At 35.7% G+C, this 20,932-nt stretch overlaps 1 protein-coding gene across 3 annotated transcripts; it reads left to right on the forward strand.

Annotated features, from left to right (window-relative positions):
• Nucleotides 1–715: 715 nt before the first annotated feature.
• On the forward strand, nucleotides 716–14,527 carry LOC147401352 (PHD finger-containing protein 1-like). 3 transcript variants are annotated; one of them, XM_086442616.1, is made up of 9 exons: nucleotides 719–869; nucleotides 2,598–5,989; nucleotides 7,924–8,009; nucleotides 8,993–9,801; nucleotides 10,892–10,982; nucleotides 11,255–11,485; nucleotides 11,569–11,693; nucleotides 12,417–12,964; nucleotides 13,940–14,527. In XM_086442616.1, the coding sequence occupies exons 2-9, from the start codon at nucleotides 5,897–5,899 to the stop codon at nucleotides 14,198–14,200; spliced, it is 2,244 nt and encodes a 747-aa protein (XP_086298742.1). In that variant the 5' UTR covers nucleotides 719–869; nucleotides 2,598–5,896; the 3' UTR covers nucleotides 14,201–14,527. The 3 variants fall into 3 exon arrangements, with proteins under 3 accessions (XP_086298744.1, XP_086298742.1, XP_086298743.1); XM_086442617.1 differs by having other exon boundaries at nucleotides 740–869; nucleotides 2,625–5,989; XM_086442618.1 differs by lacking the exon at nucleotides 2,598–5,989 and having other exon boundaries at nucleotides 716–869.
• The last annotated feature ends 6,405 nt before the right edge of the window (nucleotides 14,528–20,932 follow it).

Raw genomic sequence — 20,932 nt, forward strand, 5'->3', positions numbered from 1 at the left:
CATTTGTTGTAAAATCATTTGATTTTCTTTAATGAATATAAAATCATTTTTCTAAGATTGGGTGGGGGCTTAATTTCCTTCAAATAGGGCAAATAAATTTTTTATATTATTTGAAAATCAAAGAGGGCACAAAAAGAATGAACCCTTTGTTTGTTTCTTTCGGATTCGGTGCTTTCTTAGTTGTATAATTAATGTGACCAAGTCACTATAATAAAGATGGTGAAATCCGAAAGAAGAATGATAATGACAGGTCATCTGGAAAAATCCTTTCTCTATTTAAAAATGGCGATTTAGACATACCCCCACATTTTTATCAATATTAGAGATACATCTGATTTTATGAGAAACTATTTTAAACGACCTAAAAAGGCCCTCCTCCACCAAAACTCCCCTTACTTTCTCTCAATATGACTTAAATGGCCGCTTTCACTCTTGACCTAGATCTTATCTAAAATACTAGTGTAAAGGACCTAAATACCCTGATCATCAAGCTCGACCCAAATAACCCCTATATACAAAACAATGGATTAAAGACAAAGTTGAAGACAAGGGTGTTTAAGTCATTTTATGGTTAGTCTCTAAGACGAAATAGGGGGTCAAGACACTTGTCATCAGGTTGAAAACACGTGGAGATGAAAGGAGGAAGGTTGACAGGTTTCTCATGTACAGGTGGCAAAACTTTACTGGCTTCAGTAGGTTTGAGACACTAGTCCATATAAAACAGACACGAACAGAGTGAGTGGGCCACCGTTTTCTTTGGTTTGGTCGCTTTCACACACTTCCCAGTGTTTGTTCTTTGACGGCTTCACAGAGAGAGCGAGAGAGTAAAAAAAATCAAAGAAATGCAAAGATCAATGAAGAAGCACTCGGTAAAAAATATATTTTTTACTGCGCTTGCATTGTTTTTTGGTAGTTAGTCTGAAATAGTATGTAGTTTGTGATACATTTCTTTAGTTCTGCTTTGGAGGGTTGTTCTGTTACTACTGTGGGTTTTTTTATGATTGTGGTGGTGAGTGGTTTCTGCTAGTTCTGATTCTTAGTTAGAAATGCGTTTTTGTGTGTGTGTGTGTGTGTGAAATGGGTATTGTGTTTTGTTCTTTGTTTTAATTCTCTAAAGTTTCAACTCTCAACTGTGTTTTTGATTGTTTTGGTTGGTCTGATTCTGGGTTGATATGGGTTTTACTTGAAACAAAAGACTTGAAATGGGTTTTGTGTCTTTTTTTTTTTTTTTTTTTCATTTTGTGGAATTTGTTTATTTTTAATTCTGTTAATTGAGTTTATCTCTGTGAAAGATTCCGTGGATTATTTTAGTTTTTGATTATTTTTCTGTTTACAGCTTTACTAACCTTTTTCTTTGGTTGGTATATTCTAAGTTGAAAGTTGACACGAATTTTCTATTTTCCCGTTGAGAATGGGTTTTGCCTGAATTTCCTTTTTTTTTTTTGTTGTTTGTATTATTATAATTTTTTTAGTTTTAAAATTGGTTTTTATTTTTTGTTTCCTTTGTTTGTTTGTTTGTGTGTGATTTGGTTGCTTTTGTGAAATAGGTCTGCTTACTTAGAGCTTCTTCAACAATGCCCTTTAGAATAAAGAGCATATTTTTTCAAAATCTGACAAATGTTAGTTTAACTGGTCCAAAATTTGTTGGGTGCTCCAACAGACTCAACAAATTTTTTATTTGTTGAAAATTGACTTAAAACTTAATAAGAGTTGTGACCTCACATTTTGGAATCCAAAAACATGATCCAATGCCGCAAGCTTCTAGAGAACGAAATGTTGGATTAATGTGGAATTTATCCTAATGTTTGAATGGAAGTGAAAGAAAAGTAAAAGCAAAAGTTAAAGTTAAAAGTAAAAAAATAATGAAAGTAAGAGTTAAGTAGTTTGTTTGTAAGTTGTGTAAAATTTTTAATCCCACATTGAATAGAAACAATTAAAAAGTATAACTCTTATATAGAAGCTCTCACATAGTGTAGTAAGTGTGAGAAAGATATGAGTCAAGCCCACACGCACGTAAGGGCCCATGGGTTCTAAAAGGGATTTGGACCCATTGATTCGAAAAACCTTATTGCGTGTGCACGCATGCGATTGTTAGACCGAGTTGAACTCAATGAGTTACAACTTGTGACTGTTCGAAAAGTCACAGAGACCGTTGATGAATGCTACATTGAGTGAGCAATTATTTTGATTTTTGCATTATTTACTTTAACATTTGTTAGTAAAGAGTCTGTTGGACCCAAATTTTGTGACTTGGCTCTTTAAAATAAATCTTGCGGTGAATATTTATTACATGTTGATGAATGCTTTAGATCTACAATATTTGAATATTTAGCATCATAGGAACATTCCAACTCATATAATATCCATATGATCTCTTTATCACCAAAAGATATCAAATACATTAACGCATAGTTTCGTACATCAGGTTTGGATCCATTTAATATATAATCTTTTTTTATCCTTTTGTGGCTGATCCAATTAAATCCCTAGCATATGTAGACAATAACATGCAAACTTGATAATTCTAGCTTTCATTGACATAGAACTTTTATATAGAGTTTCAATAACTAAGTTTCTAAAATGCAATCCTTGTAAAGAGTTCAAGGATTTATGATAAAGTGCAGGTCAACAAAATATAAACAGCTGATTGGCAAACGAGGATGCAGTGATGCTTTGGTGCTCTACATACGAAGTCCATCGTTAAAAGTATTCCAGTTAGTGATCATTGGTCTTGTTGACATGTGGCTTGAACAATGGATGTAATTAGATATTGAGAGTGAGAATGTTTTCACAAATCCCCGTCCACAAATTGTCATTGATATTGTGTCCCCTTTTTTTTTTCATAATGATGTCATGAGGTGGAGATGTCTTTGTTTGTGATTGCTCCTATTCAATTCATAGGAATATCTCATTAACTCTCTTTGTTGGAGTTGGATTTTCGAAACAAGTTTTTTGTTTCATTCAATGCTCTCTCAGGAGCCAACTAACTTAGTTGGTAAAGTCTTTGGGTGATGATACCATAGACCTGGGTTCAAATCTCGCCAACACCGAGTTACTGAACTCATTAAAAGTAGGCTTACTAATAAAAAAAGAGATTCATTTATACAAATTCTTTGATGAATAAAACAAGAATAAGTAGAAATTAGCATTGCTCAACCAAATCAAACCTATTTTTAGACCCCAAAAAAAAAAAAAAAAAAAAATACTCAACAAAACTATAGTGGCTAGGAGAGCCCTGAAAATTCTATGGGACATTGGAAACATCAAAGTCGGTTGTGGCTTATAAATAAGAAGATGAGGAAATAAAGGTCAAACGATATTCATTTGCTATTGTTCTTTTTTGTTTCCTTCCTTATTAGAGAGGGGCCTGTTAACTTAAGGAGTGGGGAGCTTATTGAAAAAGAAAAATGCGTAGGGTTATAAATAGGCCTTTTACTATTGCTATAAGGTTTGCTTGCCTTTTTGTTGGCTTTATTATCACTCCCATGTAGTAGTCCACCTTCGAAGTGTTATTACGAGTTTGTGAAGTATTTGCCTCTATCTCTAAAAGGGCTTATGTACTCCACTTTACTATCTACTAAATGGGTGTTAGAGCGAGTGGAGCCTTCAATTTAGTTGTTTCCCCTCATCATGCTCTTTCATTTCTGCTTAAGCTTTCTTGGTTTGTGGGATTAATTAATTGGATACCTAAGAACCATAATCTTCCCTAGGAACAACTTCTATGACGATATATAGGGGTTAGGTTTGGCTTTTATGCACCCTACCCTCCAAACAATATGGAAACCTTTTGGCTTGTACTGCTTGCACTCCTAGATCTTCACTCCACCCCAAAGAGCCATGTTGAATACTCTCTCTTTTGACATTACGGCGCGAAGAAATAACACTTTCGTTTGAGCATCTTTTCACATACACCTTCTTTTCCAGCTGCACCCAAACAAACAACTCCAGAGTGTTAACGCGCGAAAACTGTTGCGCATTACTGCATCATCTTTCTTGTTGGATCCAAAACAAGTGACAAAATTACACTACAAAGAAGTTGGTTTAACTACCGCGTTGTTGTCCTGAGCTACCCTTCAAGGAGAGGACCTACCTTAAGAATCCTAGATCGAATACATGATCATACTACAAAGCAGATTGCTTGGCTTTGGAGGACAATGGGGTCCCTCATGTAACCACTTGTGGCTGGGGTAAAAGATGAGAACGTAAAACCAGACCAATGTGAGCGAGCCTTTGGAAAGAATATTATGTGCAATCTTTTATTAGTGAATGTTATTATTATGTGTAACTTACAAGTCCCTTCTAAAAGTAATTTATACTTTTCATTGCATTTATAAATTTTATTAATATTTTTTAGTATTTTTTCAAAAAGAATATCTCAATCGATGTTTACTATTGATTGAAATATTACCGGTAAAGATTTGCATTTATACCTAAAATTCAATTACTTTGGTTGCTATACATTATTCATTGAAACATTTCGCGAAATGTATGGTGACTACCACTGAAAAATATACAGAAAAAAATGCGATTTGATTTGTGTTGGATCTTGTGAAAATAGAAATATTCTAGTATATTTAATGCAGTACACTTCTTTATTATGCCCATGTGGTATTTAGTAATCAGACTAATAAAAACCTGCATAGCCAATTTCATCCTTAGAAAAGTCGTTGCAAGATTTTTCTTGATTTAAAAAAAAAACACTAATTGGTTCCTCAACATTTTAAGCATTAAATGAAAATATACGAGGAACCCATTTCGAAACCCGACACTTTGGCATGTCCAATAGTTTACACTCTTAATTGATGATAATAATGAGTGGCTTGTTTAGGCAACCCTGTTTTAATGCTCTTGTAGCATAGCGGAGTTTCAAATAAAATAAGTTAGGATAGGAAACAAAAATTGTTACACCGGTGAGGTTTCCACCACTATTCCTTAGGTAGATAGTTTCATCCTTTGTTTAACAAATATTTAATAACAAACATCTATCATAAAGTATCTAGAGTTTACTTGTACCTACGGCACAAGCATCCTCTTTGTGGTTAAGGGGGTAAAAGAGGAAAAATAATGAAGTTGGAGAGGTATTATTGAAAAAGAGGGAAGACGAAAGACGATAAAGTTGGAGGGGGTAATATTGGAAAAGGGTGGAAGAAGAAATAGGATAAAGTTAGGGGTATTTGGAAAGAGGAAGATATGTTGTTTATAGGGTATAAATCTTGAGACAGAGTAGGAGCCACCATTACGTTTTATTATATAGATAGTTTATTGGGAATATTTTTTTTTTATAAGAAAATTTTCATTAGAGAGAAAAATTGATTGAGAACAAATCTAAGGATTTAGTTCCCTTTGTAGTGTGTTGGTTGATTTGGAAGGAAAGGAACAATCGGATGTTCAAGAACAAATCTAAGAATGAGCATGAGTTAGTTTTGGAGGTGTTAGCTTTGTTATTCTTTTGGTGTAAAAGGTTTGAGGAATCTAGGGGTTTTTTCTTCGAAGATTTCCTTGTTAATTGGGAGAGGGTGTGTAATGTAGATATGGGGTAATCTTTTGTTGTTTTTTTGGCGGCTTGTCCGCCTTTTGATAGGTTTGTTCTTTTTCTTTTCGGTCGGTCTTCTCGACCTCTGCTTTTATGAAATGAAGTTAGCTTTACCAAAACAAAAAAAAGTGGTCAAGGACCAAACACAAAGAACTACATTCTAGATAGGTTGCAAATCATGTCCCATCTAAATAAAAGATCTTCAAAAAAAGATTAGTCAGGATTTATAACCAGGAATCGGCAAATAGCAATATAAGATTGGGTAACCAACTCCAAGTAGTTGTGATAGGGTGCCAATAAGAGAAAATGGTCACATTTTGTGTTTATGGTGTGTTTCTTATGGCTTGACATGTGGGGATCTCAATGGTGCTCTACGACAAGATCATTGCCTACCAAGTGCTCCATGTGAGTGTAAGAGGACAGCTTGGTTGGGAGCATGGTTGGCAAGCTCATGAGGTATAGGCATACTATAAACAAATATTTTAGTTTTTTAATGTATTGTGTGTCTATCCTTTTCAAGGGCCTGGTACCGTATTTTGTCATACGTTGGTTAATTTTTGCTAATAGTGAGCTTGTTCTTAAGCGACCAAGTATAGTGGTTTCAATTTATTATTGCCAAATAAAGCCAATGGTTAAGATTAAGATAGATTTATTTATTAGATTGGCATTTATCATTATTACTATTTTTTTTTTTTTTTTGGCAAGTGAGTAAAGTAGTCATCATCATTACTATCTACACCTTGTCCCAATTTGGGTAGGAAGTCAAAGAGGGGAAATTTGCTTGTTTGAATGGAGAGTCTGATCATCCCACCCCCCTTTGTCCTTTTTTGAAGTCGGTAGGTATCATCATATGCACCCCTGAGTAGGTGAGGTAGGTCAATACCTCTTGACAGGTCAGACTTCCTACCTCACATACCCGATGGAGGCTGTCCTCAGTATTACCTGTCTCCTCGATTGTCCTCACTTGGCGCTTCTGTCGCAAACTGAAGGGGTTCTCCTCAAGGGGAGGAAACTATCATGACTCACTCCCGGAAAAATCCTGTCGATGGCCCCCCCAATAAGGTAGAAACGGGTTAGTGCAACTCCCAAGGCACCAAGTCATAAGATTACGCCATCCAAAGTAGTTCTCTCAAATTTCGCTAGCGTCACCATCGTTAATGCCAATGCTGATTTGACTGGAGCTAGCTGGAGATACCAACATACCATCTACAATTGGTTTCTACATTCGTGGTCTTGATCAAATAATTGACCATCAATAGTTAGGATTAACTTTAAGGCTTTTGTTGTTTATTGTTTAGTATTTAAGGGTGTGAGGGAGAGTGGAGACGGAATATTTTTTAATATTAAACTGAAATTGTCTTTATGAATTTCTCATCTATCCCCTCTTAGTTTCCTCTCTTCTGTAATGCAGCATGTTACGTACCTAGATATTAATAATTGGGAGTATAATAATATAACGAGTCATGCTACATGGTAGCAAATTAATTATGATTAAGATTTAGATTAGGGATTTTATTAGATTTGGATTAGGGTGAATCTAGAATAAAATCAGATTTGATCAGGATGCATTTAGAATAAAATCAGGTTAGTTACATGGAGATCAATGAGAAAATTAGTTAAAATCCTTTTGGGTTTAGGAGATTGACCATTTCGAATTAGTCGAGGTCCAATCTGCCTCTAATCAGATCAATCTCTTATCTTCACTTTTTTATTCTTATTTTGAGATTTGATCATCACACTATGATCCAGGGTTGTATCACAACTAGGCATGATGAAGCTTTGTTTGGGTTGAAATTGTGGTATTGTTTGTTGTGTTAATCTCTTCCCTTTGCAAGGTCCCATGTGATCCATATTGGGAAATTTTGTTTGTACATGTATAATATACTCCTTAAGAATTAGAAAATGATCCATTACACTGACTGAATTTTAGCAGTGAGGCAAACCACAAGGATTTCCTTCCACTTATGATGAGCTATATCCTTTCCAATATAGGTCTGCAAGAGATTCTCTAATTTTGGGATCTTTTTCCTGATTAGTACGCAAATCAATTTTCTTCGACAAGTTTATCCTTCAGCTATGGTTTTAGATAAATTTTAATGAATATTTGTTTGATATAAATAAACCTCTTTTTATCCTTTCTTTATACTAAGATCATAGTTATTCACAATGCCTAGCCTCAACTAGTTAGGATATACCCACACAATGTATGTTTCAAGGATGTGTGTGTATGTGCGTGCATGTGTCTTCATCTTGCTCTTTTAGGACATCAACTTGCATGGGTCCTAACTAAATATACAAGTTTGTGTTTTCTAATATTGGGTAGTGCTTAGCTATTTCTATGTGGTGATGATAAATGACAAGAGTTCTTAATTTATCTCTTCATTGTGCAGGGTCAGCTATGTGACATCTGTGGTGATGTTGGATATGCAGAACTTCTTTCAACTTGTAGCGTCTGCCATGCATCTCATGAACATATGTATAGTTGCCCCAATATATTTCTTTGAGCTGATATTTATATTTCCATTTGTTGTGTCCACTGTAGCGAATGTAATACTGCATATCGTTTATTAGGAACAAATAAGAGCACGTTTTCACAGCTAACAAGAACATGACGGAACTCCACCTAATATTAGTAGTCTAGTCAGTCAAGCCTACGTTGGTTGGTAGCCGCTTAACTGATTACTCTACACTTTCTCTTCAGCCCCTCAACAACCAGGCACACTTCGGCCCCCCGATTGGGGGGACCTACTTATTTATTTATAGTGTAGTCAGGGCCGACCATTTTCATCTGCTGGTATTATCCTAGTTATTAAAGTTTTCCTTCAATCCTTTGTATGGTAAAAGAGAAAATGTCAACTATCCAGAATATGGTGGTTGGATGGTTAGACTTAACTATTCGGCATGATATTTTGCCCTGGGAGGTCAGGTGTGATCATCAAATGTTTACTCAAATCACACCTTTGAATGTATTCCTCATGTGTAATAACCCAACCTAATTGTTTCTCTTGAATTAATTGTATATTTCAAAAAGTAAGTCCAGCCTTACTAACTTAGTAAGATTTCAAATCATCTTACTAAGGCTCGTTGAGCTCCCCTTGTGGCATCCAAGAACATGATCCAATGCCACAGGGGTGTAGAAGATGAAAAATCTACGAACTTAAAAAAAAACATAAAAGGGTTATTTTTTGCTTTTAAATTTTAATTTAAATCTGGGTGTCTGGTTGGAGTTTAATAGTTGTCCATTTTCAAAACCTTGGATCAAGCCCAATTTTTTCTCTTCCGAGTTTGTCCATGAAATCTAGAGGGCTGTGGTGTTTGGATTGCCAATTTGGTAATCCATTTGAGCCCAACAACCCTGAGTAAGATTTGAATTTTTATTAAGGAAGTGTTTCATTTTCATTAATTCTATTCGTTGGCAATTATTAAAATGACTTTTTTTTTTTTTTTTTCCATTTTCAGTTATTGCATGCGCAAGCTTCTCGAAGAAGTTCCAAAAAGTTGGATTTGTGAAGCATGTCAACAACACAATGACATAGTATCACCAAAATCTGGTGTAAAAGAATGCCTTCCCAAGGCTCCAATGTCAAATACTTTGGTTCCCAACAAATTTCACGCGGAAGAAGCTCAAATTGCAGATAAAAAGCAGAAGACATTGAGCACGGGAAATGACTTTCCAAAGTTACCCGATTCAAGTAAGACAAAAATAGGTTTGCCAATGGGTAAGCCCGCAATACAACCATTTTCTAGAAATAATATTTCCAAGAAGGTTCAAACAGGAAAAGTGAAGTTTCTTCCAACTGAAGATGTCTGTGCATTGACATCTAGACCCAAAACAAAGGCATTCCCTTCTAGTTCTCGAACCGACTCATTTGTTACTTGGCACCAACCTATCTCCAAGAGGACTGCTTCTCTTTCTGTGACCGTTGCTCCAAAGTTTAGTCATCATAAAGACCTTATTGGTAGGCCTCCAATACAGTCAAAGCCTCTAACACTTGGCAGTCCGCATGCAAGTTCTAGCCGCCTACTTAAACAACCTGTTAAGCCCTCCCAACCTTTGAGTGGTGAGAAATCTCCACCACATATTCTGTGTAAATTGTCTATTCCTGAAAGTTCAAGAAGCAAAAAGACGGAAGTTCGTATTGGCAAACAAGTTGATTTGCAGACAAAAAAGAGGCGTTTTTCTGAAGTACCTCAAACTCGATCAAATCGATTTGGATCTACAGAGGAGTCTGATGTTACAGGGTTGTTGAGATTGGATAAATCTGCAGGTATAGTTTTACACCCAATGTTTTCACATGTGGGGAGGTACTCGGTTGGTTAATGCCTCAAGGTGTAAGCCTGACATGCACATTTTTTAAACGACTAATATAACATATATAAATGATTAATTATTATAACAATGAAGGTGCGCACCACACATTTCTGAATTTCAAGTTTCAAATCCACATAATTGATTCCAAGTTTTATTCCTTTGCATTAATAATGATAGAAAGATTCCAATTTTATATTTCATCTATAAAGAAATGTTTTATATTTGAATTATTGAAAGTTTCAGCAGTAAATTATATTTATTGCAAAAATATAATAAATACAACTTTTTCAATTTCTTTACACCTTTCTAAATAATGCAAAAAAAGATTTTTGAATGAACTCAATTCAGCTTTTGTTACATGTATTACTACTTTATTTTTTTCTTAATGTCCAATTATGTTGGATGCCAATAGCAACAAAGAAATATCAGACGGCAAGAAAGAAATTAAAAATACATTAATATGTAGTTAAAATTTTGAAAATAAAAAACAGAAAAATTGAAGTGAGGCTTATGCTTCACTTAGGCATACACTTTGAGGACACCGCCTGGTCTGAGACATACACCTCACCTCACCTATTTTTTATGTTTTTCCTTGTGCCTCATTGCATTTTTTACTGAGTCTTACCACAAGGCAGCATGCCTCGACACATGATTCTCACATGCCTTTGGAAACACTGTTTACACATGGTTCACAATTCTGTACAGTTTCAGACTGTTTCCACCAAGATCAAAATGTAACATTGATCCCAAAACATGGACAGTCTTGTTTTGTCTCTTGACCAAAACATAGCCTCGTCACAAGATTTTAAACCTTGGCTACACCACATTGATCCTGAAACATAGACAGTCTTGTTTTGCTCTTGACCAAAACATAGCCTCGTGACAAGATTTCAACTTGGCTACACCACCTTTGATCATGTGAGATTTTATCTTACTCATTAGTTTATCCATGATCGGCATTTTATCTTACATGTGTTCTATATATTCTATATTTTCTTTCTCTTGTGAGTTTTGTTTCTGACAAAGAGGTTTGTGTGCTCTTGTAGCTCCCAGAGAAGTTGGAACTTCAAGTTCCAATATTTTATCTACTGTTAGAAAAGAGCATCCTAATCCCCCCGCGATAAAGGCTACATGGATGTGAGTGCCTATCCTTTGATGCTGTCATGTGATGTAACTATCATTTATTTTAGGTGAAGAATGTTTTGGAGTTTCATTCATCAAAACATTCCCAAAGACAAGTTGCCGAAAAATTGTTCGTGCTTATCTTTTCTACCGGGGAAAGTTTTTCATTGGTTTTAACAGAGGGTCGAGCGGAATAATGATATTTGAAAAGTTGGTTGTCAATGGCTTATGTGTTGAGATTGATAACCTTTATACTATTATGTTAATTATTTCTCTGTTTTCTTTAGGGGAAGCTTTGAGATTCTTGCTGCAGTTTACCAACGTGAAGTTTATGATGGATTACGGGCTAATCCCCCAGGCAAAGTTTCTCGTAAAGCTTACGAGTTCTCAAAACAAATGCCTGGAACGCTGCAGTTTAATCTGCGGCCTCGCAGTGAATTGTGGCCAGATACCTTTCACTTGGATTTTCCTGCAGCGAATGATATTGCAATCTATATTTTCCCCGATGATGTCAACGGGTTTGATTTTAACTTCTGATCCTTTGGCTTCAATCTAAATTTCTTTTTTCGATAATGGCATTGTTGTTCTCCTTCCACTGTAGGTCCAACCAGAAGTACTATGGCCTTTTGGAGTTAATTGAAAAGAATGATTTAGCCTTGCAGAGTTGCTTGGGTGGTGTGGAATTGCTGATATTTACCTCGAAACAACTGCCCATGGATTCTCAAAGTGAGTTTTCTGATTTCTGCAATAAGAGATTTATTTCTCTCCTCTTAAAGGTTAAATTATTATCCTGGGGAAGGAAACATATTTTGGCTTTCATGTTCAATGGTAAACAACTTGAAATAGACTTTAATCAATAATTTGACTTCAGTGTTCCACTTCGTAAGAATGTTTGACAACTTCAGTTAGTTGATGAAAAACCATTAAGCTAAACAAAATGGAAGTATGGGAAAAGATTGGATTATATTGAATCTTTTCAAGGCAATTTTTAGAGATTCCAGCTTTTTTCCAAGGTTAGATTATCCTCACCAAAAATCAATCTTTGACTCATCCTGCATGGACCCTATTACGTGTCATTTAATGTGCCATCTTTGGTGTATCACACACACACACACCCATCCTATTAGCGTATCATTTAGTTTGACTTATTTGGTTTGTCACGCACGCACAACCATGGTTGTCTGGAATGTTGATGTTGATTTTTTGCTCATTGCCATTAGGCCCACATGAATACGAGTTAATAGCTGATTTTGGGTGAGGAAAAGGTGTCCTGTACAAGTTGAGCAATTACAAGCCGCTCATTTTCTTTTCTTGCTAGACATATGTCACCCATTTTCATTGTTAATTTCAATTCTGCATTTGATACATTTAGAAAGTTTAGATTGGGCTGATGTTCGTGAGGATGTATGGATATATATAGATTTGGTGGGTCTTGATTGTGTGTAACAGGATGGAAGATGAAATTCTACCTATGGGGTGTGTTTCATTCTGTGAATGGACGTCAATTACATGCAAGAAGTGCCGGAAGCATTGCTGGGGTTCCTGGTCCTGAAAATGTAGTTGGACCTTCCCAGAATGTGCTCCCCAAAGTTCATTCGCCCAGGCCAATAGAACGAACTTCGGGTCTACTGGCTTTAGTGGAGGTCAACAGAGAGCAAGGCGTCAAGCTTCACCCTTCTGGATTTTCTATACCATTTAATAGAGATGCCAATGATAAGCAGCCTATGAGAGAGCCACCCTTGAAGATTCAGTGTGACTTGGAAGCTCCACCTGGTTTCTCTAAGCCTATTAAGCTGAAGGAGAGGGACCACTCATCTGAGGTAATCCGTAAACAAGGCAAAGCTCTTATGGCTGATGCAAATGCCACAAAGCCCTCACCAAGGGAGAGTAGAAGCTTTGAGTCTGGTTCAAGAGGAGTCTTCAAGGGTCTGAGTTTGCTGCCAGAGAAGCTCGTAAAAGATCTGGAGCCACCAGAAGAACACTCCAAATGTCGTCAGGTACTAACTTAGACCAAATAATATATTATTCCAGTAATTGAGAGCTTGCTATGTTCTTTTGTGGGAAGTGCCTGAGCCCGAGGTATTGTGGTCTGCCTGAACAGGGATTAAGAAATTTTCCATTTTCCTTAAAATGAAATTTCTGTTGTTTTGGGTTATAATTTATATAATAAACACTAATTTAGCAATCTAAAGATATAATAATAAGCACTATTTAATGGTAAGCCTCCTTTGCTCACATACATACATGGTTTTAAATCTTGCCCGAGATCGAGACAACTTGCCCCATTCATCCTGGTATCTTCCATAACAAGACTGATAGACATGACATCCCACATCTGCCGAATCTCGTGGGATAAACGAGATGACTGGGACGATATTTTGAAAATCTCAGCCAAGTCGGTAAAACTTGTTTGAGTCAATCAGGATTTTGTATATTTTAATGAAATTAATTATTTTTTTTTGTAGAGTTTAAACATTTATAATCTAAATAAAATATGATTTTATGATAAAACATCTTCTGAACTACCTTATCTTGTAATATAAAAAAATTGATAATTATTTTCATATAAATATATATGAATAAATAATTTATACTGAGTTAAATGGTTTGTCTCATCTGAAATGAGTTGTCTTGTCCAAGACAACTCGGTACTCGGTCTCGTCTGTGGACGAGACGACGTCAAACCAAATTTGAAACCATGCACACATAGGCACATACAAAGGTTTTTGGTTTTGCCATTACATAAGTTCCCACTACCTCAGTCAAGTTCTTTTTGGGCTTGTTCTCACTCTTTTAGAACCTTTAACATGCGCATTAATTGGCCGTTTAGTTTTTGAAACTTAAAAAAATACCCTTTGATGCGTTGCCCAAATTCTATATAATCAGAATAAAATACTGAGGTTACATAAAATGTTGTATGTACTGAAATGCTGTTCTCATTGGAATTGCATTCCTTTGTATGTCATCAACAGGTTATCTCTTATGGCCCGCCAATGGATTCTATGGCTACCAATCCTGAATCTTTGGCAAGAAAGAGCGGACACAACCCACCTTCAAGTCCCGTACATGCAGATCCGAAAGGATGCAATCAGCACAGCTCCAATAATTGTGGACTCGAAGGTCCACCTGAAAATTTCCGTGGTTGGGATGATCCAGAAAAGAAGGGAAAAAGAAGCCGAGATGAATGCCCTGGTGACATATCACAGAAGGAAGGGTCTTCAAGTACCCCTTGAAATGAAATACTTGCAGTCCCACCTACAAGTGTCAACGAAAGTTGGTTGTGCCGATGATCGACATCTAACGCTCTAAATCGGGTAAAACAAATAACCCCTATAAATACCATTTGCTTTCAGAGAGACGGATACTATTCTATAAATCTTTTTCTTTACATATTTGTCTAATTAATTTTGAATAAACTAGCGTTGCATGGAACTTAATCTCTTTTTATTTAAAGGATTAGAGTTTGAAAGATCATAGTGGAAAGTGTCGTAGTTAGATGTGGAACTATACATTGCATGGCCATTAGAATGGAAATATAAACCTTGAAAGTTAATTTCTCATTGCCTTGTCTTTTCCTTCTGGTGATGCTATGATGCATTTGACACCGTCGATTTCACATTCGACAGTGAATGTTGTTTTGTTTTCTGTTGTTGGTTATCTTGAATTGCTTTGTTGAATGATTTTTGAAAATTTTGATCTGTAATATACCCCAGGGTACAAAAACAGGGCAGGTAATGTTGTTGCTCAAAAAGCCTTGGAGTTAAAAAAAAAAAAAAAAAATCCCCCTTTCATGGTTAATTTTGTTTTGTTTTATTTTGATAAATAATTGCAATAGAAAATTATTTTTTGTACTTTAATAATTCTGAAGAAAATGGGTTTTGGGGCTTAGGTGAATATTTGATATACCCCCACCGTTTTTCTAACTAAGACATAATACTCCTCTTGGCCTTGGTATTCAACCAAGGACCCAACAGAAGATGGCTGAAATACCTTTACACTATGTTTGGGTTGAGAGAAGAGAAACCCATTAAGAGGAGAAATTCAGCTTCTCTCCACAATGTTTGGATTGACAGGAGAGAAATTGGGACATCTAAGAAATTTTAAAATGTCTTAAAAGAGATATAGGGGCAGAGTTGAAATTATAAAATATTTTAAAAAGGGTTTCTCTCCATTTCTCTTCAAATACTTCCACTTTTGGAGAGAGAAAACTCATCATTTTTCTCTTCTCTTCTCTCCAATTCTTTTCTCTTCTCTCCCACTTAAACAATCCAAACAAGAGAAATGGAGAGAAGCGCACTTATTTTCCCTTCTCTTCTCTCCATTTCTCTCAATCCAAACACAGCATTAATCAACCTCTTGCCACTAACCCATAATTTGTTTCAAACTATGCATTGCTTTCAATTTTTAGGGTGAATTTTTGGTTATTTGCCAACCTTGATTTCTCCCAAAATCACTTGATTAGATTCATAGTAATCAAAAGAATCGTGTTACCGGCACCCAACATATACGCTCTCTGCACCCACTTAAATTTTTTTCTTTTAAAAAAGAAGAAATTATATTTTTACCCTTCTCCATACACCCACCATCTTTTCCATCTATCGATTGAAAAATCCGAACCATCTTCTCTATCCATTCTCTCGTTCTCCTTCATCTACCTCTCTCCCTCAATTTTCTTGTTCTTTGCATTCATCCCCTTTTCAGTTTTGCAAGAAGTTGAATCAATGGAGATCAGGTTGTAGGATTTTTTTTTTTTTTTTCAAGTTATTTTATTTCTTTGAAACTCCTTTTACTTTTTTGCATTTAAGTAGCAAGGAAGATGGAAAAATCCTTATTAAAACCTCAAAATGATGATTTTGAATCGAAGAATTCGCAAAATTTTTTACAGTTCTGTTCAGTAGGTTTAGACTGAACTTGTTTTAGTAGATTCAGTAGGTACCTACTGAACATAACTTCCTACCAAACAATACAAAATCGATTCGGCGACTGCCTGCTGAACAAAACTTTCTAATGTTTGATAGAAAATTACGTCATGTAAGATACTTACTGGATCTTTTAAAACAAATTCAATATGAACCTCCAAACAATATCTATCAAAAAAATCTATGGGTACTTCAGTAGGCTCCTACTAAATCGATTTTGTAACGTTTGGTAGGAAGTTATGTTTGATAGGATACTTATCAAATCAGCTAAAACAAATTCAATCTGAACTAACTAAACAAAATATGTCCAAAAACTCTGAGTTCTTCTATTCGAAATCATCGTTTTGAAGGTTTTAATAGTGATTTTCCATATTCTTTGATGATTTAATGCAAAAAAAAAAAAAAAAAAATTTCAAGGAAAGAAGATTTTTGAAAAAAAAATCCTAAAACCTAATCTCCATTGATTCAATCTCTCACAAAACTCACAAGGAGATGAATATGAAGAAGAAGAATGAGAGAGACATGTAGATGGTGGAGAAGGAGAGAATGGATAGAGAAGATGGTTGAGATTTTCATTTGGTAGACAACTACATGGAGAAGATGATGGTTGTGTAGAGTAATTTGATGAGGGTATTAGTGTAATTTACCTTTTTGTTTAGGTGTTTTTTTTTTTTTTTTTTTTTAACTTAAGTGGGCATGGGGAGAGCATATATGGTGGGCACCGATAGCATGACTCTATTCAAAATCAAGTACTATTTCCAAATTCTCCTTTAAAATTGAATCAACTCTATTGAAACCTTGCCTTTGGAACTTCATTACAAATTCATCCCTCCCCACCGCATTAATCATTTATTGACAAGATTACCCTTCTTTATAACCAATTATGAAATTACAAATGGATAATTATAAGGTGCAATGATGTTGAACATTTTATGTTCAACATTATTAATATATTACCTATTTCAGACAGAAAAAAAAAAAAACCCTTGGCCATTGATTGCATCAAGGGAGAATGCAAAACGCCATGGAGAAAAGAAAGGCTGATTAAGACCATCAAAACTAGAGTAGACCGGTTCCACAGAATAGAGTTCAACTTCTGCTGCAGAGAGTGCAATCAAGCGGCGGACTTCTTAATGTCCTACCTCTCCTTTGGTAGAATAGATATGGGTCTTCTTGACCTTCCTCGTGACCTTATGACATTGTATGTAAGGATGCCAGAGGGTATGCCTATGACTATATGTAGTCCTTCGTTTTCTGGTTGGGGGTCTGCCTAACCCACCTTTAATCTTCAAAAAAAAAAAAAAGCATACCCTTTATTTTTTAATCAGATGAAGTTTTCATTTATAGGTAACAAAATATCTGCAAATGTGGTGACACTTTTTCTTATGAATTCTATATGTTAGAATATTAGGGCGAAGGAGAGAATGAGGAACATAGATAGGAGAATGAGTAGGTCCCTCCCAATAAGGTTCAACCTCTCTTTTATATTAAAAACATGTGGTTGGTTGTATGGGTTTAAATATTGGGCCCACACGACCCTACATTAATAAGAAATAAGACATGGGTCGTGTGGGCTTAAGTATTGGGCCCACACGACATTAAATAAGAACACTTAACACTCCTCCTCAAGCTAGAGCATACAAATCTGACAAGCCCAGCTTGGTACAAAAAGTAAGAAAGGAACTCTTAGACAATAATTTTGTGAGAACATCTCCCAACTGATTTTCTGACTTGATGTAGGGAGTAGATATCATCTTAGTCATCACTATATCACAAATATAGTGGCAATCAAACCTTAATGTGCTTGGTTCTCTCGTGGAATACTGGATTATTAGCTATAGAACTAGTAGCCTAATTATCACAATACATAGGCATAGAAGTAGGAACTTCAATCCTCATCTCCTTTAGAAGACTCTGAACCCAAAGCATTTCACATGCAATATGTGTGATCGCCCTGAATTCTGTTTTAGTACTAAAACAGGTTACAATTTGTTTTTTACTACGCCAAGTCACCAGATTACTTCCCACGAAGGTACAATATCCAGAAGTAGATTTACGGTCAGTTCGACTCCCTGCCCAATTAGTATCTGAGAGGCCAGTAATGGATATAAGGGGTGAAGGTCTATATAATAGTCCTTTACCTGGTGACCCCTTTAGGTACCTTAGTATCCTAAACACAGTATCCCAATGAGTTTGTCACGGAGTATCCATAAATTGGCTAACTACCACAACAAAGATAATATCTGGGTAAGTGACAATCAAGTAGATTAGTTTGCCAACTAACCTACAGTAACGTTCTGCATCAGGATAAATCTCTACATGTTCAGCATCAAGGTTAGTAGTGAGATCCATAGGAGTATCAATTGGCTTAGAACCCAAAGTATTAGTCTCAGATAACAAATCTAGAACTTACTTCTTTTGAGACAAATTAATACCTTCCTTGGAGCGAGTTACTTCAATACCCTAGAAGCAACAAAGAATACCCAAGTCTTTAGTGTAAAACTATTTGACTAAATGAGTCTTTAAATCTAAGATACCATTAGGATCACTTCTAGTGATGATGATATCGTCCATATAAACTATTAACACGATAATTCTACTAGAAGAGTGCCTCACAAACACTAAATGATCAGAAGTAGACCTAGCAAATCCGTCGGTGAGAATAATTGAGCTAAATTTATTAAACCAAGCTCTTGGCAATTGTTTCAGCCCATAGATTGTCTTCCGTAGGCGACACACTATTCCAATATTATCAGAAGCAACATATCCAAGTGGTTGCTCCATATATACCCCTTTTTACAAGTCGCCATGTAAAAAAAGCATTTTTAATATCCAACTGATATAAAAGCCAAGCATAACACACTGTAACAGAAATAAGAACTCTAACAGAGTTCAAGCGAGCCACTGGAGAAAAAGTCTCACTATAATCAATCCCATAAGTATGTTTTTAACCTTGGCTACTAGATAAGCCTTCAACTTCTCAACAGATCCATTAGGAAAATACTTGATTGTATACACCCATCTATACCCCACAACCTGCTTCCCAGGTAGAAACAGAGATAGATCCCAAGTATGATTATGATGAAGTGTTGCAATCTTCTCATCCATTGTTAATTTTCACCCAAAAGAGGATAATGCCTGCGTATAGGAAGTAGGAACAAAAATAATAGACAAGAAAAGTGCAAATTGATGAAATGAAGATGACATCTGATGAAAAGACACAAAATCAACAATTGGGTACTTAGTGCAAGATCTAATACCTTTCTGTAAAGTAATATGAAGATCACTAGAGGTAGAAGTAGATGATGGTTGACGTGAAGGAACCTCAAGTGAAGTTGGTGATAGATTTGGGGTTGGCAGAGAAGATGAAGGTGCTTGGAAACGAGTGCGTTGATATACTTTAAGAGGCACAGTGGAAGGATCACATGCAAGAAGACTTGGAAGTACGAGATGAGGAAACTGTAGGAGACAGCTCCCCCTGACGAAAAATACAATATACAAATCAAATGATGTACTAGCAACAAAAAAAAAAGGTGTAGTCTCAAAGAATGTCACATTAGCACTTACATAGTAGCGTTACCTATACCATTTTTGTGTACAAGAGTAACCCAGAAAGACGCATGTAATGGATCTTGGGGAAAAATTTATCCAATCCAAGCTCAAATGAGTGAACAAAGCAAACACGCCCAAAGACTCTAGAAGTAATAGGAAAAGGATGAATTTGAGGATAAACCAAAGAGAAAGGTGATTGGCCATTTAAAATTGATGATGTCATTCAATTAATAAGATGACAAGTTGTAAGGACAAACATCACCCAAATAAGGTTTAGGTACATGCATCTGAAACATAATGGTGCGAGCAACATCAAATAAATGACGATATTTTAGCTTAGCAACACCATTTTGTTGAGAAGTATTAACAACTGGTTTGATGAATAATGTCATTATCTGAACAAAAAGACTGAATAGAAGATTGCATGTATTCTAAGGCATTATCAGAACGGATAATTTTCACAAGTTTGTCGAATTGGACTTAAATTTCTTTATAAAAAGTAAGCAAAACACGAGGTAATTTAGTGCGATCTTTCAATAAGTAGAGTTATGTCATATGGAATAATCATCCACAAAGTAATAAAAACAATATAAACTTTTTATTCTTGACAGACCCAAATATCTGTATGAATTACATTAAAAGAATTGATTGACGACTCTCAGTACAATTAGGAAAGGAACTATGGTGATGCTTTCCCAATTGGCAAGTCTCACATTCTAAAACTGATATTGAACTCAACTTAAGAATAATATGACGTAAATTAGACAAGGACACATGACCCAATCGATAGTGTCACTGAAGAGGTGAAACGGAAGCACTCAAGGCAGAAGCAAGCACATCGTACATTAAATAGAATAATCCATTTTTCTCATGTCTCAAACCAATCATCTTTCTCGTCTTAAGAACCTCAAATATATAATAAGAAGAGAAGAAGGTTATGAAGCATTGCAATAATTTTGTAAGCTGACTAACAGATTGAAAGGAAAATCAGGGATCAAAAGAGTTGAAGATGAGGGAAGAGATGAGTTTGGAAAAACATCACCTTTCACAACTACATTACGAGTGGACTCATCAACTAGTATAATATGAGAATTAAGAGAATGAAAACTAGAGAAGAAACGAGATATACTAGACATGTGGGCACTAGCTCCTGAATCGATAACCCAAGATGAAGGAGACTTGACGGTCATAAATGTGGGATTACTTGAAGTAGCCATAATAGCTGTGGGTGGAGTAGGTCTTGCAGTTAATGTAGTCAACTTCTGAAGAATCTCTCCCAATTGTGTGGTAAGATCAAGAAATGCATCATTAGATGTAGTCTGAGAAGTGGAATCAGTGGAACTTTAATGAGGTTTCTCTTGAGTCTAATTAGCCCAAATAGGTTTAACCCCATTTATCCCAACAAAATTGCTCAGTGTGGCTAGTGTAGCCACAATAGGTACACTTCAAATCACCACCACGGCCTCCTTTATCACGGTTACCACGACCACAAAG

This window comes from Akebia trifoliata, chromosome 5 (genome assembly GCF_017979445.1).
Source record: "Akebia trifoliata isolate Shusen 1 chromosome 5, ASM1797944v1, whole genome shotgun sequence".
Classification (NCBI taxonomy): Eukaryota; Viridiplantae; Streptophyta; class Magnoliopsida; order Ranunculales; family Lardizabalaceae; genus Akebia; species Akebia trifoliata.

Coding starts and splice junctions, on each gene's coding strand:
- LOC147401352 (XM_086442616.1), top strand. CDS start 5,897: ATGGTGCTCTACGACAAGATCATTGCCTACCAAGTGCTCCATGTGAGT. Junction 9,802..10,891: donor GAGATTGGATAAATCTGCAG/GTATAGTTTTAC, acceptor GTGCTCTTGTAG/CTCCCAGAGAAGTTGGAACT. Junction 11,486..11,568: donor TTCCCCGATGATGTCAACGG/GTTTGATTTTAA, acceptor CTTCCACTGTAG/GTCCAACCAGAAGTACTATG.